The sequence below is a fragment of the Phyllopteryx taeniolatus genome, chromosome 12 (assembly GCF_024500385.1).
Source record: "Phyllopteryx taeniolatus isolate TA_2022b chromosome 12, UOR_Ptae_1.2, whole genome shotgun sequence".
Lineage (NCBI taxonomy): Eukaryota > Metazoa > Chordata > Actinopteri > Syngnathiformes > Syngnathidae > Phyllopteryx > Phyllopteryx taeniolatus.
In genome coordinates, this window is record NC_084513.1 from 16,172,426 (window position 1) to 16,191,750 (window position 19,325).

The window sequence follows — 19,325 nt, forward strand, 5'->3', positions numbered from 1 at the left end:
ACACATAAATGGTGTGGAACTGATGACATAACTGGTGTCCCTCCCCTGCATACAAAGTGCACACAAGAGGGACCCTGCAGTACTGTCCTTATAGTTGATGTGCTTTTCACTGGGGAGGAGGAGGAGGAGGAGGATGAGGAGGAGGAGTGCTGCTGATGTGCGTGCTCGTGTGTGCTGGGGTTTTACAGTAGGTGTATTTATAGCACGATGCATTTTCGCGCTGACTGCAGTGATTATTCCTCGCGCTCGAAAGAAAAGGGTGAATTTTGCCGAGTTCTGTGAATAATTCATTAAGAAGCCAAGAGAATGTGGGTTGTTTGCGGTGCTATATTTTGGAGTGGAGGGAGGGTGTTAGTTTGTCTTTTTTTTCCTACAGAGGGATTGGATGAGGGAGGAGGCGGTTGATTCACAAGAAAAGGATGCTGCAGAGCACCCTCACTCAACGAGCTGGCTCACAGGCAGATCGGGGAGGAGAAAGTGCTGGCAAATGAGCGGCGGGATCGTCGAGTCCTATGCAGGAAGCTGCGCCTGTTCGCTGAGTGCTTTAATGCACTGTTGATGTTAAATACGCGGAATTGATTGAAGCTCTCGTGTAAAACGCACAAGTGCTTTGAATTCCACCTCAGCACTGTCTGTGCAGGTGTGTGCGTGTGTGTCGAGGTGAATTACACGATGGGAGAAAGATGCAATCACTCCTTTCCTTCCATTCATTTCCCGCCCCAGACAGAGTTCAAAGGGTGATGGACAGGTTGTAAGTCTGGCTGATGTGCTGTATTATCAGACTTTGACCTCTTATCTCTTGCTGTCATCCCCCTTATATGTGAACTTTGGCCGCCCATAGTCATGCTCAATAAAAATAAGAACACTGATCTCAAGTGTCTATATTTTAGATAGAGCCTCTGAAGTAGAATGGTTTGCCTGTTGTTAGTTGTGGTCAGAATACTCCAAAATGGTAAAAAACTAAAAAAATTTTGGGGGGGGGTCTCTATATTTTCCAGAGGTGTATAAATACATAAAAATATACTGGTGAATCTCAATAAATTAGAAAACGGTGGTAAACTGTATTTATTTCAGTACCTCAATTCAAAAAGTGAAATTTGTATCATAGATTAACAACACACAGCATGAAATATTTTATTTTATAAATGTATTTTTTAAAATATTGTTTAGATGATTATGGTGTACAACTAACAGAAACTACCGATGGTAGTCATGGCTGCTACATTGGTAGCATGACATAGTCGTAATGGAGTGTTAACACAATATGTTATCTGTTTAAAGTTTTATTTTGTGGAATGCGCAATCAATTAAAAATCCAAAAGAGGTGATTAACTTACTTGTCAAGCAGAAAGGTTCCTAATTCCACATCACTTTTGAATCCTTTGAGGTCCCTTTGCTCTGCTTCTGCTTGCTAGTCTTATGGCCCGTTGCTGGCAAGTGAAGGATGGGGAATGTTTTAATTTTCTGGAGGTTTCAGTAAAGCTCCCGAAGCCCGAGGTAACAGGTCAACATATGGCAGCTGTGTTTTTTTTTTTGCTATTTGCTTCATTTCTCTTGTTTGCTGTATTATCAGTATGAAGACAAATGAGAACATTCCCTATTTTTGTAACCGCAACTGACATCAATGCAACAGAGAAGGCTATGCAATATTTTGACTTTGTCATGGTGATGGCAATGCGTGCACTAGCCTGTGTTTTTATGTGGGAGTTTTTATGGCTAACTTCCCAAAGTTAGTCATGACTTGTGTTCTTACCGTTGCAGTGTGGGAAGATGCCATTGCTCCTTTTGTTTGGAACCCATTTCACGCGTTTTTATTTCAAAGCAGGCTGCAGAAGTGCTGATAGAAGCTTTTATTGAACTCTCCCTCAGACTGAATGAAATCAAGGGAGAAATGTGAGGTAGCAGGTGGACGAAAGGCTCATTGAATCTTTCCTCTCATTTCTAGCAATGAGAGGCTGAGGGAAGATGAGCTGGGAATCACTCACAAGCTTTTGTTCTTGGTTATTTGACAGATGTGAAGCTAAAAAAAAATGTGGCGCTGACTTCAACACTTTCGAATATGGCATTGAGGAGTAAAAAGCAATTCTTGGATACAGTAGTGTCTTGAGATACAAGTGACCTGAGTTACACGTTTCTTATGACACGAGCCGTTGTTCGGCTGATTTTTGGCTTTGACTTCTGAGCACTAATTTGAGATACAAGAGCTATATGTTGGCAGTGAAACTCAATTTACTTTATAACAAGCAGCAGTTTAGCAAATATTAAGTAATTCTTAAAAAAAGATTCTTCAAGCTGTTTACTGCCACTTGCAGTTGATTTTTACTGTCAGACTAAACAAAACAAAGAGAACTACAGGTTGTGTATTTGAAACAACCGTGGTTTTGACGTAATAGTCCCTTAAGCTAAGTGCTAGAAAACAATGCAAAATGTCATACATGGGCTAATGAATAGCATCAGTGTTGTTGCGTTATAACCCAGATATTTGAACACAAATGGTGGAGAACCACATGTAGACAGATACTATAACATGACTTACAGGCATATATTCTTTATCCTCTGCGAAAAATGATTAATATTACTGTAGTTTACTGAGTTAGTTGTTTGTGTGTGTCTCTACGTCTGTATTACAACACTTTTTTTTTTTTTTTTTGGTTTGCTAGAATGGATTATTGGCAATTCTACTCATTTGAGAAAGATGATTTGAGATGCACGTTTTGAGTTACGAGGGTGGTCATTGAAGAAAATAAACTTGTATCTCGAGGCGCCACTGTAATTACAACATCTCACATTGTGAACTCCATTTGGTTTGTTGTTCATCTGTGCAAACTTCCTCAATGATAGCGAAGATAACATAAGATGACAGGACCGTTCCATTTCTGTTTCTGAATAAGAAAATGTTGGCATTAAAATTGAATGGGTTCTTTATAGTCACATGTGCCACCTCTCCACAAAATTAGTGGGAATCTGCTTTGTAATTATTGCATAATTTTCTTAGAACAAACACACCAAACAGCAAACGACTATCAATACATTACGTCTTTGAAATAGCACTCTTGGTTTGGATCTCATCCAACAGTGCTCTCAAATTGACCCGTTCATATCTTCCCACAAAATGCTATAATGTGTTACATTAGCTTGAAACATTAACATGACTGTCGCAGCATCCAGGTTACACGGAGGTGAAACACTGAAAAATAGAAAGCAAACAATATGCTCTGAAAATAAAAGAACCACATGGCCCACACAAGGCCAAAGCCTTTCATTCCTCTTCTCTTGGAAGCGTTGACACAAGCAAGTATGATAAGAGCATGTGGCTGCAATGTCAGCACACAGCGAGTGCAAACACTACCAAAAGGGAACAATGTGTACTCCAAATAGCTGCCAGAGATGAGAGAACATTAAAAAAACTGATGTCAGAGACTGCTTAAAATGTCTGGGAACATTTTTATTGTGTGAAGTTAGACAGTTACGCGCACACATTTACCTATTATGGCTGCATTTAGTATTTTTTGCTGCAAGATACAGTGTTTTCATAGCAATATGTCCATTGTATATCCACAATACGGGTTGAGTGTGTTTCGGAAGAACCTGTCAATTATTGGAGCTTTTCCAGAGTCACGCAACTAAGCTGCGGAGCGCAAATGACATTGAAGTCCCTGTAAAGTGAAAATAAATGTCTTCTAAATTTGACACAGCACAGAGAAGAGTATTAATAGACCTGCCAAATTTGAATGACAAAAACAAAATTGCCAAATATCTAAAATGAGGCTTCAAAATCAAGAAAAACCAAGCTGTTGTCGCCACTCTCGAACACCGTGGGCCGCAAAAATATATCCGCCTAAAGCCTCTAGTGGCTTGAATATAGCCGACCGGGTCGTCTTTCCATGTTGTGACAACGAGTCGCTCTAAAAATGACCACAAGAACTAGCTGTCAAGTCAGTCTAAGAAAAAAATTCCCCCTTTTCACTCTTCCGCCTTTCTCTGCATGTCGTGCGCGTACTCACAGCCGACAATGAGGCATTCTATATCGGCCACGCCAGCGGACTATCCGAAGGGAAGATGGATTTTCAAGGTCTAGGCACAGGTAGCTAGTTAACTGCATGTTGCAATTAGGCCGGGTAACCACTGATGTGCCCGAAGTTCTTATGTAGTGGGGGAGGGGCCCCGCATGTCGATGCCCAAGTGCGGCAATGGGCCCCGTGTCAGCCGCAAACAAACAAAAAATCAGTAAAACTGAAATGGTGAAAAATAGTTGAACGCTTTCTCTCTACAGATGAGTTCTACATAGTTCTCAATCTTTGCATGTTTTCAACAACTATTTTCAAACATGTGCAATGTATTTCGAAAAAAGACTGCTGAATTCACTTTACAAAGTCTTGAAAATAATCTATACATTGGTTGCATGGACTCTCTGTACATGATCATTAAAACAACAATTTTGCAAATTCATTCACTTAAGCAGAAGATTGTCTTATTTTCAGTGTTTTGCAATAATAAAGAGGTTAACCTTCCTTTTGGATAGCCTACTACATTAGCAGGAGAACATATTTGTACACAGTTTATAGTGTTGGCTTTGGCACATGTGAAGAGCCTGAAGTTAAGTTAAAAAAAAAAAAAGTTGTACGCCCCAATAATGAGGCCAATTGAGACTCAGGCATTATCACACGTGTTTGAGTGCTAACTGCTTAATATTTTAGGATCTAGAGCTTGTTAAAATGTCCACCCCTGGGACATCTTGAGGCCATTTCCATTTATAATATCCTTAAAAAAATGATTAATGTCAAAACGAGATTTGCAATGACCCTTTATGCCAGCAGAATCACACTGAATGAAACAATCCTTTCAATGCCAATTAGGATAATCAGACCCATTTTATAGGAAAATGTAATTACCATTTTAATTTCTTCCTTTTATTCCAGCTAGCCCCCTGCAGAGTATTGATAGCAATTGTAATAAGATTCAACTACGCTAACGTTCATCTTTGCAGTGTGGATGGAAGTGTACAACACCTGGAGTTGCTACTCAGGACTTTTACATGTGTAACCAAAAGAACTTGGCTCTTTTTGGATGAGTTATAATGCATTTTAGATGACAGATTGAATAATTCCAAAGATTGTTTCCTTCATGATATGGACATTCAAATACAATATCATGAAACTTTCAGAAATGTGTCTTTTGTTAGTGACAAAAGGGAAAGTTCACCGCAGTGTTGTGTACTTTTTAAAGACAGTTTTGACATTGTTCCTAACTTTTCAGCAAGATAAAAAGCAGGATTGGGTATTGTTTAAGAACCTCACGATCCGATTAGATTTTGATTCTTTAGGTTGCAACTGGATTCGATATTGATTCTTTAGGTTGCGTTTCAATTCAATCGTGATTCAAATGCTCGGGTATTGATTCAGTAAGAAGCAGAAATCCACAAATAAGAGTTCATTTTTTTCCAATTTTGAAACATTGCCATGTGCTCAGTGTGCGGCGGTCATAAAGTGTCACTTAGAAAGTGTCCCCAAAACACTGACTCTCTGTAATATTGCGGTGTAGGTCCATGCCAGGTTATTCGTAAAATTACACTTCCTGGTCTGTGTAAGGCTTAGTAATGGCAACTGTTGTCACCAGCTCAACAAATGCTCTTCATCTTTATTGCAATACATTTTTGTGATCTGCTTCAGTTACTCTGCTAAGTAGTGCTGCTCAATATGATTCTAATAACTCTGTAATGTTGCTAATAGTAGTAGGATGTGGTGAGGGATTACTGCTTCTGTGGTAATTTCGCTTCACACATAAACTAATCACAGCTCACTTCGCTTTCGCATTGTACTGAACACAATGTACTGAGCAACTAGGAAAGAGATGTGTACCATTTTCCCATGTCGCAATGAGTTTACATTTATAATTCTGTGATATGTGAGAGGCCCCAACGACGATGAAAAACTTGGCAAGTGTGTACTTTTAACTGCTCATATAGTGTGTTGTGTGAGTCTCCAGCTCCTAAACAGCATGGTACCGCAGGGCATCCGGACTGCCTGAAAATACAAAAAAAGAAGAAATAGTTGTTGTAGAAGAAGAAATAGAAGAAGATAGGCTAACCGTTAGCTTATCTGGTAACTACATTTTGGATTTTAAGGTTCTTTTTCTAGTTTTTATAAGTCTTAACGGTCTTAGGCCATCATATGTATATGATATACTTTTATCATATCAACCCTTGCGGGCCCAGAGGCCCTCTTTATGCGCCACAAACCACAGAATAATCAGACAATTAGGTTGCTGACTTTGATCAGAAGAGTCTAAAAATACTTAAATTCGTCCCAATTATTTGTGTGTGTGTACCCTGCTTTAGCAGCACTGCAATTGCTCTTTGGTAACACACATTGGGAATAATTAGAAGTGGGGATCAATATAAAAACAATTAGAAACAAGATGATGTAGACGTCATCTTAGTGAGAACTGTGGACCATGAGTAAACTGACTAAAAAAATGCTTGACAAGAGGCTGCTCCGGTCCCTTCTGGTGACCGTCTGATCCTTTGTATGATTTCATCTCGCTCTGTTCGCAGAAACCCTCCAGAGTCTCAATGGGTGTGATGAGTCAGTGTGACGGACTTCCACCTAGTTTCATATTACAATGTGTCAGAGGCCTCAAGGGGTTTCACGAGTAAGAAGGAGGTGATGTCAGGCTAAAATGGAAAGCTGCGGGGAAAAATAAAACAACTATGACAGAGAATCGATGTTTGACCTTCACTTGGAGCACGGAACTCTGCGGCACAGACAAAATCGTCTCGGCCACCAAGATCCAGCTTAATCAGGCGGGATCATCGGCATTGGGTGTTAAAGGAGTCTTGAGTGATGCCAGCATGTGCAATCTCAGCAACAGACTCTCATTCCCTTAAGTAAACCTCCGCAATCACTCTCTCAAAAAATGGATCTCCTGGCACAGGAGGAGAGAACTCTTCTGGCAGGATAAAGGAAATATGCCCTGGTCCTTGCTGCACATATCAAACACTCCCCCAAAATATACTCAAAAGATACGCTTATGGTAGAATAGCAACATGAACAACATTTATGAACATGTGGACTGGGCGTTACTCTTTTGCGTGGCTGCTTTAGAGCGCCTCGTTGTCACGGTGTGGAAAAAATTGAAAAGATCCAGTGGGGTTATACAGTATTGCAGCCACCGGAGGCTTGAAGCAGGCATGTGTTCACTCCTTAAACATGTACTTGTAGGCATAAGAAAGATGCTAGACGAAGTAGCATCCATTTTTCAGCAGGGTGTGGTTTCAGCGCATTCGGCCGACACACCTATAACGTTTGAGAGAAACGCTCTTTTCAGTGGTGTGTCAAATTTAGAAGAGTTTCTTCAAGCAGGGACTTCCAATTATATCAGTGTCAACTTTTTTTCCTGTGGAATTTGAGGGTGATATCAAAATGTGCAAAGTTTCTTTATATGCCTTGATAAAGGTTGACTCTTCTGATAAAATGTCGTCGAGAGGTTCTGGGCTTGAATATTGGCTGAGGCCCAGTTTGTGTGGCGTTTGCATGTTTTTTTGTGTGTACTCCAGCTTCTTCTACAAAAACATGCATGTTAGGTTAAATAAAGACTTAAATTGTCCATAGGTATGATGTGTGAGTGTGAATGGTTGTTTGGCAAACGTGGCCTGCGATTGGCTGGCTACCAGTCCAGGGTGTACCCTGCCTCTCACCCAAAGCTGGGCTTGGCTCCAGCTCACCAGTCACACTAATGAGGAAAATAGATGTATGGATAATTATAGCTTGAAGTAGCAACTTAATTAGCAACTAATGTGGGTTGTAATTCAATAAACAGAATAACGTCTGTCATCGCCATTGCAGCCACATCACCGTCTTTAGTGTTCCAAACCATTAGCGAACCAGCCGGGGACAACAGAACAAAGAGACACAGATAGTGTATTGTCAAGGCTACACTAAAAAAAAGTGATTTCACCAGCCTGAGCGCACTTGTAATAGAAAGACTTTGAAGGCAGGAAAAAGTTAACGGACACTTCTTTGACAGCTGTTGTCTGTCACGGATTGAATAGTGAGGGAATCTGATACATTATTACTTGTGTACTTCATGGGCATGTGGTCTGAAAACAGCAAACTCCACTGACTCATGACCTCTGTGCTATTGTTACATTTTAAGTTTAAACATGATATAGTGTTTAAAGTTCAGTGTTTTTGACATTTGTTTCTTCTATTTAGCATTTTTTGGTGGCTGTCATTCTGCCAATGTTATGCATTTCTGTTTGCTTGGACTGTTTCATGGGTCATTTTGACAATACTGTGGTTTCTCTGTGACACGTCAATAAACTGTCAGAATGTTAACAAGGTGTTACAGTCATAAATATGGTTGAGGTGTTTATCTCTCCCTTTTGTAGTATTTAGGCCCGATTAAAGGTGATTTAGTTGGAGTCAAGCCTGGATCATGCTCATTAGTGTTTGTAGGTGATGTGGTACTTCAAATGTATTTAATTGACTATGCAAGAGGACTTTTGGAGACTGCAATCCTTTTGAAGCAGGTGTGATGCTGCAGAAGTGAAGGACAGTGATGCTACATATTACATTTGAGGTTGGAAAAAAATACTCGTAATGAAGCATCCCAATTGTTTCAAACTACACTCTCCAGATAATGGGAAATGAACATTATATAGACATCGGCAATGCGCACGTATGCGTGTATGTGTGTGTGTGTTGGTGTTCAAAAGTGAAATTGCTTCTGCTCTGTTATGTGTGGGCCTCCAAAATGCTCTGTCCACTCGGTCTGTAGGCTGTGGACAGCTTGCCTCACCTCATGTTGTACAAATATAATCAGCTGAGTGTTTCAAACAGCCTCTCATTGCACTCTCTTCAACAGATCAAGGCAAGGATGTCTCTTCTCTGGCCATACTTGATTAAGCGCCACATTAATATGCCATCATTTTAGTGACGTGTGGCTTCTAGTGAGTGTAAATCCCTTCATACGAGGTTGTAGATCAAACCTATGATATGACTAACCAAATTTGATGTGGTTGCTTTGTTCAAGCTATTTAGAAAGAAACCAACTACCACCAGACGCAATGCACTCTGGTTTCTGTAATCATGGCGTCATTATTGTTCAAGGACATTTGCCAAAGCGTTATTCAAAACACAACTTGTTAGTGGTCTTTTATAACATTTTCATGTACATTTGAGATTTATTCAAAAGTGCCTGCAATGTATTTTTTTCTTCAACTAAAGCAGTACATGAATTCATTTTGGCACCACTTACTTCATTCTTAGAGCATGTTTCAGAATAACCAAAATATTGCTTTTAGGTTGTTGTCGGAGAGTTGGTATGATTAAAACCAGGCCTTTCAATACGTGTGTTTTGAAGGTGTTTTGGGGGAAATTTTAAGCATTTAGTCACTGACAGTATAGTGGTCCACTTGTGTAAATCATGGGTTCAGTTTCCATTCAGTGACAGAGTGAATGAGTGTGTAAATGGTTGTCTCGCTCCATGTTTCCCCTGTGACTGACTGCCGATCAGTAGCCTGCTTTCGCTTAACATCACTTGTGATATGCACCATCTCCCTGTGAGTCCAAGTGGGATAGAAAAAAGGATGGATGGAAAAATATTGTATTTTTTTTTTCAATAGATGCATGCAAATTAGAATGTACTTATCGAGTGTTTATGTTCCAGTCTCATGGTTAGTAGAACATTATGTGACGGTTTTTATTCACCCCCCGCTCCCCCTCGTAATGTACTTTCTTCATCAGGGATTAGGCAAGTTAAACGCTCAGCAACAGACATAATCCAATCACAGTATTTGTAGTTTCTACTGTAAATCGGCTCCATGAAGCCCCAGTGAAACATCGTAACAATCTCCTCTCCTCCATTCTTAAAAATGCTTTCATGGCTACGGAACCCACGGTTTTATCTGAGGAAACATACACCGAACCTTTTCAGTTGACCTGGAAGGTTTGCCTGGTTAAATGCTGCCAGACAGTATGCACATTTGTATATGCAGGGGAGGGCATATTCTTCCGTCATGCAAAAGCAGCCACGGCACATTTCAGGCTAAATGTATGCAAACACGTGCAAAAGTGTATACATACTGTGTGTATATACAGTGGAACCTCAGGTTACGAATGACCGGATTTATGAACAAATCAGGTCAAACAACAACACTTTCTAAATGAAACTATCTCGACTTCAGCACTATTTTTGATTTGCAAATCGTCAAGACAGACGCGTAAAAGGCTCAGTTGCACTTCTTCTCACACTGCATAACCATCATTGGCTCTGTGTGTCACACATTTAAAGTAAGCTACTGTATCTATATTTTGTTACTCTTAATTAGCCCTCAGAATGGCTACAAAGGACAATTGCTAGCAATTGCGTTATTAGGAAAGCTAATTACAATTGAAAAACGTCATTGCGAAACTTGAGGATAGTGTTTTTTTCTGTTCAGTTCACTGAAATATACCATCTGTAATATTGTAATAATGATAAATCACATTTGCATAGTGCTTTTTTGTTTTTCAGCAGCCAACAACGCTTAACATTGTGAATGTGAACAAAGAGATAATGTAAAAAAACTAAACCTTGATCCTCGGTGGATGCAGCCGAGGGCGGTGAGAGTTCATGAGGCCATAGCTCTCCCTCCGCTAGCCAGCAGTTAGCTAGTACCGGCTAGCTGGCAATGTCGCTGAGCGCGCAGGCTCAAGAAAAGACACCGGTCCCAGCCAGTGTTAACCTCAGCACAAAAGATAGAAGTCTGCCATTAAATCCCTTTTTTTTTCCATTTTAACATGCTGTCTTTTACTGTGTGATCGTTTAACATAGTTTACATTCACGAGAGATACGTTGTACATAAAATGGCCGCTACACGCGAAAGCCACATCGCATTGTGTGAGGCGCCGGCCATTTTGTGCCCGAATGTAAGCAGTACTATATGCTAAAAGACTAAGACATTGCATTATGAATTGCCAACAAACACACAGTGTTATTTCTTCATAATGAAGTGTTGTTTCTTTTTACTTATTTTTATATTCTACAGTATTTATTATAACCACACACCAAAGGTAAACATACCTTTGTTGTGATTACTGGAACAGATCTATTGCATTTCTATTCACTTCAATGGCAAACGTTACCTCGATTTGCGACCGTTTTGGGTTGCAAACTGAGTCACGGAATGAATTTAATTTGTAACCCACGGTTCCACATTTCTTATATAGAGTCTGGGGTGTGAGGTGAGACATTTATTAAACAGGGTTGCTTTGTTTTGTTTTTTTCAAATATATTTACAAATGATTTTGAATAATGCCATATTTTATTATTTTTTCACAAATGGAAATGACAGCTGGAGTGAAGTACAGTCTGCTACTGTCAACAATGTGTATAGTTTTCAGCTCAAGCACTTGTCCATTCAAGTCAGCACGGAGAGATGCTTTTGGGTTTTTTCTTTTGTTTTCAGCCTCTGAGCTCTCATGCTGCACACTTATCCTTGCTTGTGCTCTTGAGTGTGTGCATTCATGCGCCATGCAGGAGGAAGTGCTTATCAGCCTGAGCATCAGCGACAAATGTAATGCTTTCAGCTAAACAAAAAACAATAAGTGTATTTTTGGCATAGCTAGCACTCAGCAGTGACATACTTTTTCTCATTCTCTCTATGATGTACATAGATTAGTCTGCAAATGTATGGCCTGTAAAAAAAATGTCCCTAAAATACAATCCCAACATTAATCTTGTATCCTTTTTCTTATTTAATCCACATGCAGGTGTGATGATGTTTGGTTGCCATTTGTATGTCAATATTAGAGTCACATTATTGAAAAATCTCTGATTCCTGTCAGGTTTTTAATGCACATAGGATAAAGGATTTATTTGGACCTGCAGATTTCATGTGATTTTTTTAATTTATTTTTTTATTCTGCTTCTATCTAAATCTATTTGAACAGGGCCACATGGGTAAAAAAGCCAAACTTTGGAATGAAGCTTGGCAATGTAGATCTGTAGGATTTCATGCAGTAGTTTTCATACACATCATGCCCGAGAGTGTCGTATTCATTTGTGGCTTCTAATCATGAATATGAAACTTTCTTGTTACAACCTATGACAGTCAAAATTCTGCACTTACGGGCACAAATATACACATACAGTACTGTACACCCGAGTAATATTTGGTTATTTTCACCTGGGCTAAATGCTTTTTGTAGCTTCTGGCAGAATTCTGGCTGGATATTTGACCACTCCTCTTGGCAGGATTGGTAGAGTTCATTTTTAAATTGGTTGGTTAATTGGCATGGATCCGGTTTTTTAGCCCTCAAAGACTAAATGTTTTCTGTATGTAGTTCCTGACAGACAAATAAATGAAACTAGATGTATGATAGCCAGTAATACTGAGTGTTTTAAGCCAAATCGACATTATTGACATCATGTGACCTTTATATTACGAACACCTCGAAAACATCCAGGTTTTAATTTTGCATTGTTCTCAATTTTAAATTAAAAGCAAATTCTCAAATTTTTGCTCAGGGACATTTGGTTAGGGCATGGGGATTTTGAAAGAAATAATATTTGTAAGGTCTGGTCTTACATTAGCATTGGTTTAATAAATGCTATGCGGTTGTTGAAAGATGTCAAGCCTGTAACCTGAAAATGGTGCACAATAGTTATTGTTAAAATTTGTATAAATGTGTTTTTAAATCAACCACTCTCAAAAACAAGTGGTGGTGTGATAATTATGCTCAAACTTTGGTACCTATAGCCACTCAGTGTACAATCGGCTGGCAGTAGGAGACATGGGCGCTGCTTTCTATTTATAGAAAGAGAGGTCTAGACCATCTCTGCAGCTCAACACTGTTTGGAGAGCGATAGAGAGAGGATGGTGGGTGGCATAAGATGATATAAGTCTGCGAGGTTTAGGATTTACGGTTCAAGCTGTCGAATAGAAGATCGGGTCTGTGTGCTTTCAGGTTGTGTGGACGCTGTGCAGCAAACAACACAGCAGCGCGAGACAGAAGGGGGGCAAGATGAGGATGCGAAGCTGAGTTGATGTAATGCACGGTCCTTTGCTGCAGGTCGACGGCTGGAGAATTTTGACATGTGCCTCTTGGCTACTGTACCCGCATTGCTATACATTTAGGAGCTCCTTTTGTGTTTGATTTTCCATTGTGGGTGTCCAGGCAATGGACACATCAATATGCGATGGGTAGAAAGTCATGTATATATTGACTATTCATTAAAACGGCATCCATTAAGTGTTTTTCCGAGGCAAAAGAACACGACCCTTAGGCATCTAGATAAATAGATGGAAGATGGAAGGATCGATCTGTCTTTATGAATACTGATACACTGAAAGAGGCGGAAAAACAGCGTTCTCGCGTCGGCCTTGCAATATGTATGAGCTGCTCTCGGAATCATCAGAGTAAATGCACTTCTCATCCACTTCTTGGCTCTCTTGTATGTATATGTGGGGGTGGCTCTTCTGTATCCCAGCAACAGTGCACTCGAGTGGGGTCAGAGCACCTAACGGGGTCTGGTGGAAACTCCCAGAGGATAAGCGTGTGTGTGTGTGTGTGTGTGTGTGTGTGTGTGTGTGTGTGTCTCTCAAATGTGTACATGAATGGCTGTCTTCTGTGCGCGTGTGCACCGCTCTTTGTTTTGAATGCGGCCGCTTCAATGAGGCACAGAAATGATACGACATGTTGTCAAGTGATTCTTGACAACATGGTGAAAGAAAATGATTAACTATACCTCATTTAGGCGGCACGGTGGTCGTCTGGTTAGAGCGTCTGCCTCACAGTTCTGAGGTCCGGGGTTCAAATCCCAGCCCCGCCTGTGTGGAGTTTGCATGTTCTCCCTGTGCCTCCGTGGGTTTTCTCTGGGCACTCCGGTTTCCTCCCACATCCCAAAAACATGCATGGTAGGTTAATTGAAGACTCTAAATTGCCCATAGGTGTGAATGCGAGTGCGAATGGTTGTTTGTTTATATGTGCCGTGCGATTGGCTGGCAACCACTTCAGGGTGTACCCCGCCTCCTGCCCGAAGATAGCTGGGATAGGCTCCAGCACGCCCGCGACCTTTGTGAGGATAAGCGGCTCAGATAATGGATGGATGGCTATACCTCATTTAAATCTGCATCAGTGAATTTGCCTATATTTTCAGAAATATCCCAAAGTTTCCTCAAAAATTGCACATGAAGAAAATTGCCTTCACTGGTCTGAAATGTTTTGAAAACGTTCCGGTTGTTGCATTCCCAAGTTGTTGTGAAAATGTGACGTTCATCCTTTGAGGCTTACTGAGGCGATCGATGTCTTGCAACATTAGCTGAGGTCTCACTCTCAGGAGTCTTGTGTGACCTCATAAATGATGATGGCTCGACTTCAGGCCTGCCGCACACTTAAAAAAAATAAAAATACAGTCTGCCACTCAAGAGATTGTCAAGGAAAAAATGGGATTGCCACAAAGAAAAGGAAATAGGTGAGAATAAAGAGAGAGACACACATGCATTCACACTTTCCCTTCAACGGTCCTCTTATTGCTCTCTGCGTTGTTTCTCATTTTCCTCTATTTATTTGGTTCACCACTGAGTGAATTGCATCGTGTTTGTCCACAGACACTCATATTATCCCTCCAAATTCATGTCTGCACATGCCTAATTAAAGCTCAAAGGGCCAGGAGATGAGGTAGAGCAGAGGGGTTACACAACTCCGGCAACAATACGCAAACAAACAACCTCCAGTTTTGTTCAATAGATAAAAATCTGTTATAAGGATCAGTCACATTATAATTCTTCTTCCTTCACACTGCACTATGTACACCGCTTCCACACCGGTAATGCCAATGCCGCCACGTCTGAGTGGAGTAGATTACAGTAATTGAGGCTTGGAAATGTGACATGACTAATGGCAGACAGCTGCAGTGCACGCAAAGAATTTCAGACGAGGAGAAAAGCGGCCTTTCACCTTGTCAGGTCTGTGGCTGGTTTACGCTGACTGTTGTCAAGAATCTACTTTTATTTCTGATCATACCTACCTTGACCTCCATATTTTTAGAAGAAAGCCGACCTTGTAAACATCTTTTTGTATTTGAATTTCAATCAGAGTTCAGCTCATCAAAATTCTGCTGCATTGTCACTGTGCTCTTTAATTATGTGCATATGCACCCAGTTGCGTGTATGTGCAAGGCCTGTGTGGAATTGCAGCAAGGTCATGGAAATACTTGTTGTTCTTAATAAGTTGTGTTGTTAAACAAGTGTTTGACGACGTGAACATCATTGAAAAGTGTAGGTAGGTACTTCTACTTTTTACAATCAGCATGGGAATCTGATGAAAACCTCATGTCCAATTACAGTTTCTTTCTGAGCTTTTACATATTTTAACCAAAATGAGTGAGGGGCCATTGTGATTGTGTTTGATAGACATTTGTAGTGAAAAATACAGAGCTCCTATCCATCTATCTTTTTTTTCTGTAGTGCTTGTCCGAATTAGGGTCTCCTGTACAAACAACTATTTACACTCACATTCGCAGCAATGGACAATTTAGAGTCTTCAATTAACATGTTTTTGGAATGTGGGAGGAAGCTTGAGGACCAGGATAAAACTCACGTAAGGGGAGAACAAGTAAACTACCACGAGAAGACTACAATTGAGTCAAAATGATCATAAAGTTGACATACAATACATATGTTTTATCAGACAGCAGTTTGATTTGATCATGTTTTTTTTTAATGATTGATGCCAATAACATTATTATTCCCCAAAACATGGAAACTTCAAAACCTAGACTTACAGAAGACAACAGCTACAGAATTTCACCTTGTAGCTCTGTAGCTGAACGTACTGTGTTGCTACATCATCCTTTGATTTGAAAATATGGACTTACTAGAACTTAATTTAATCTTATGTCACACACCCACTCCTGCAGCGGTGTGTAATCATGTTTTCAGACATGCAAGGGAACTGTCTGTGAAAACACTTTGTTGGCTATTATTGGCTTTGGCATATAGCCGAGAGGCATTCATTCATAGTTTTTTATTGAATTAAATGTCACAGCTTTGGCAAAATGAACTTTTCTAAAAAGGCGCCGCTTCAACTGAAGACTGAACAGTCAAATGTCACAATAGCAGGCAGAACGCGTTGTTGAACTCATCTATTGTTTTGTGTGTTTGTGTTGCAGACGGTGCGCCATGGTTTCCCCTACCAGCCCACTGCTTTGGCCTTTGACCCTGTGCAGAAGATCCTGGCCATTGGCTCCAGATCAGGTGGTGTTCGGATGTATCCTTTCATCTGCTCGCGCTAGCCAACTCTACTGTATGTATGCAAACAGTTGAACAAAACACTGGTAAAATAACATACCGTTTGTCCATCATAGTGAACACATTATCTCTGGAATTTTTCAATTGTTTGATTTTTTTATTTTTATTTATTTATTTTTTTCAACAGGTTGAGATTATATCTGAACACACTTAAGAAGGGCAGTGGCAAACGCCACCCCTGAGAATTTCTGTTTTGGCTTATCTTTGTTTTTCCCCAAATATATCCTTTATCATTACCTCTGCCAAGGATATGAACAAGATTTGTTTCGCTCCACAAAATCCTGTGGAGGCATGCGACATGGGCTGAGGAAGAACCCATTTGTTTTTATCCCGATACTAATCAATGATCCTTCAAGAAAAGAAAATCTGCAATATAGACAGACCTTTTTTAAAAACATATATTTGTACCCCTCCTACATGCTTTAAACGTAATTTAACGTATTCAAGTAAAACTGACATAACACAAAAGAGAATGAAGCGTTGTATATCTAAATGTTCAACCAAACCATGATATTTTGTCTAATGAAAGTCCGCCAGCTTCATGCTGACATATAATGCGAAACGCCATGGACGGGCGAATGTAAATTTGCATAAATGTCACGGTAATTATAAACCTTCAAACAACTGCTACTTTAACAAACACGGAGCAGCAACACATACAAATATACCATGCAAAAATGCTCACAGGTTCTCTCTGGTCTTAACAATTATTAAAATGGCACAACACAATATGATCGATATTATACTACACTTCTTCTAGCTGGTAATTATGCTACATCTAAACCCAACCCAAGTCAAGTGAAATGTATTTGTATAGCCCTTGATAACCCCCAAAAAACAGTAGAGTTCAGTGTTGCCTGGGATGTTGCATGCAGCACAACTTGGTACTACACGGAAGTTGCGCAACTCAGAATTCTTGCTTGTCGGTATACTGTACTACTCAAAACCCATAATAAATGCTTGGTGAAAAATCTGTGCTATAGCAGGTGCACGAAGGATGAACCACGATATCGTAGGGGAACAGTAAGATTTTTATATATAAAATATAAAATACATACTGAATGTATGGCGCAATAAAGTGTGCTGCTCTAATGCGTCTAAATGCAGGAGCCTCCTCCTCCTCCTCCTCTTCCTTTCCGCCCTGTCATTTCACATTGCTCGGCTGTCATGTCACAGGCTCACAGCTGTCCCTCCAACAGCCCATGCCTTGGGTGACCCGGTCACAAGGAAAGGAGATGGCGTGTCAGTGGGACCTAGGTAGGAGATTACGCTCTCATAAATACACGGTGTTCCCAGAATCCCCGAAGGGAAACCGAGGCAGAGGCAACAAACAATTATTAATGCTGCAGTTGTCACACCGCTGGTCCTGCTGGGGTAGATGATGAACAAGACAGCGTGTTCTGCTGCAAAAAGAAATGGCAAATAAATAAATAAATTGAAAGCTGCAATATTGTTTGAACATTTGTGAGAAGGTGAACTCCAGTGTGGGAGAATGAAAGGTGGATAAAGATGTCGCCGATGAAAAGCCATTAAAACTCATCTTGATTACGTGATAAGCTCAGCCAAATGAAGCAATGTGAGCTCCTTTGTGCGTTTCATAATCGTGCCATCCCTTCCCTTGGAATTCGCCGCTTGGCTCTGAAGCAAAACAGAGATTGCGGCTGATGGAAGCCCTTGAGTGACTTAGCATTTGGATTGACATGCTGCACACATCTCGCAGTGCTCTCATGAGGGCCTTCGCTGATTCTCTTTCTCCATAGCCACACTTTCTGTTTTACTGTTTTTTGTTTTTTTTTGCCTTGCCCCCCATAGCCTTTAACTCCTTGACTTAAGCTTGTATTTATTACATTCATGCTTCCTTTGTCCTTCACAGCCTTATTCCCCCAGTGTCCACCTGTCAGTGTTATCCCATTTATTTCTGCAATGCAGCAAAATGGCTGAATTTGACACCAATAGCAACCATAGCTTAAAGACTAATAGAAGTACAATTACTTAGCAAAATTGTGGCCAAAAAAAGAGCATGTTGCATTTCATTAAATGTGCTGATACTAAAAGTGGACGGTTTGCTCACTGAATTATTGAAAATGATTGATATCCAGGGCAGCAGAGTGCATTAGAGGTTGCGCCAGTTGCCTTACAACAAAAAGGTATACTTAGGTTTGTATTTTGGTTATGATTTCCTCCCTTTGCCTGCCTCACTATGTCATGAACGGAACAGAGGATAGGACCCAAAAATGCACGACTCCAAAACAAATGGACAGTTTCAAAAAGAGAGGTTTAATATACGGGCAGAGGTCGGTACACAGGCAGGCAATCCCAAAAAAATGCAACAGTATCCAAAAACATGAGGCAAAAAGGCGAGGTCGATAATCGGAACAGGGTCTAGTCTTACTGTGAGTCTGTGACGTGGAAACAGGGAATGCTGGAACGCGACGACAAGGTACAACGAACTGGCGACTAGAAAGAATGAGACAGGAGGTTAAATGCATGGGGTAATTAGGGTAAACGAGGCACAGGTGGGGAAGATGCTCTCAGGAGCAGGTGTGTACGAGACAGGGGAAAGACAACAACCAGAACACACACCCGTGACACACTATGCTGCCATTAATAACCACTTGGGTGGAGGCAGTGACTGTGTCATGCGACTAATTATTTTGCAAAATCGCCATATTTCCTAGCCTCCGCTTTCAAACAAATAAACGGCTCACCTCAAATGGCTGCCCCCCTCCATAAAAAAAAATAACACCAGGTAGCTGTAATTAACTTGTCCACAAAGTGGTCCATTTTGCTTCGGTATGCTCCACTCCTCATCGTTCTACATCGTGTGTGTAGGCTCGCCACTGATAGATGCATGAGCGCCGCATATGGAGGGACATTATAGCAGCAGGACAGCATGTCTGTGGATTCAACAAACAAGAAAAATGTGACAAAGGACAGCGGAGCAGCGGAATTTCCGGCCAACATGGCGACGTAGTCTTCATAAATTTGCGCCGGTTCGAAAATAAGCAGGTGGTGGATGACAATAGTGGTG

The 19,325-nt window shown here is 40.6% G+C and overlaps 1 protein-coding gene across 14 annotated transcripts in view; it reads left to right on the forward strand.

Moving 5' to 3' along the window:
* The window catches only part of stxbp5l (syntaxin binding protein 5L), a 103,249-nt gene that overhangs the window by 1,204 nt on the left and 82,720 nt on the right, over nt 1–19,325 (forward strand). For all 14 annotated transcript variants that reach the window (XM_061792537.1, XM_061792534.1, XM_061792538.1 and 11 more), the window contains one exon: nt 16,156–16,253. In XM_061792537.1, coding sequence (XP_061648521.1) covers nt 16,156–16,253 — 98 coding nt within the window. The remainder of the gene's footprint in view (nt 1–16,155; nt 16,254–19,325) is intronic.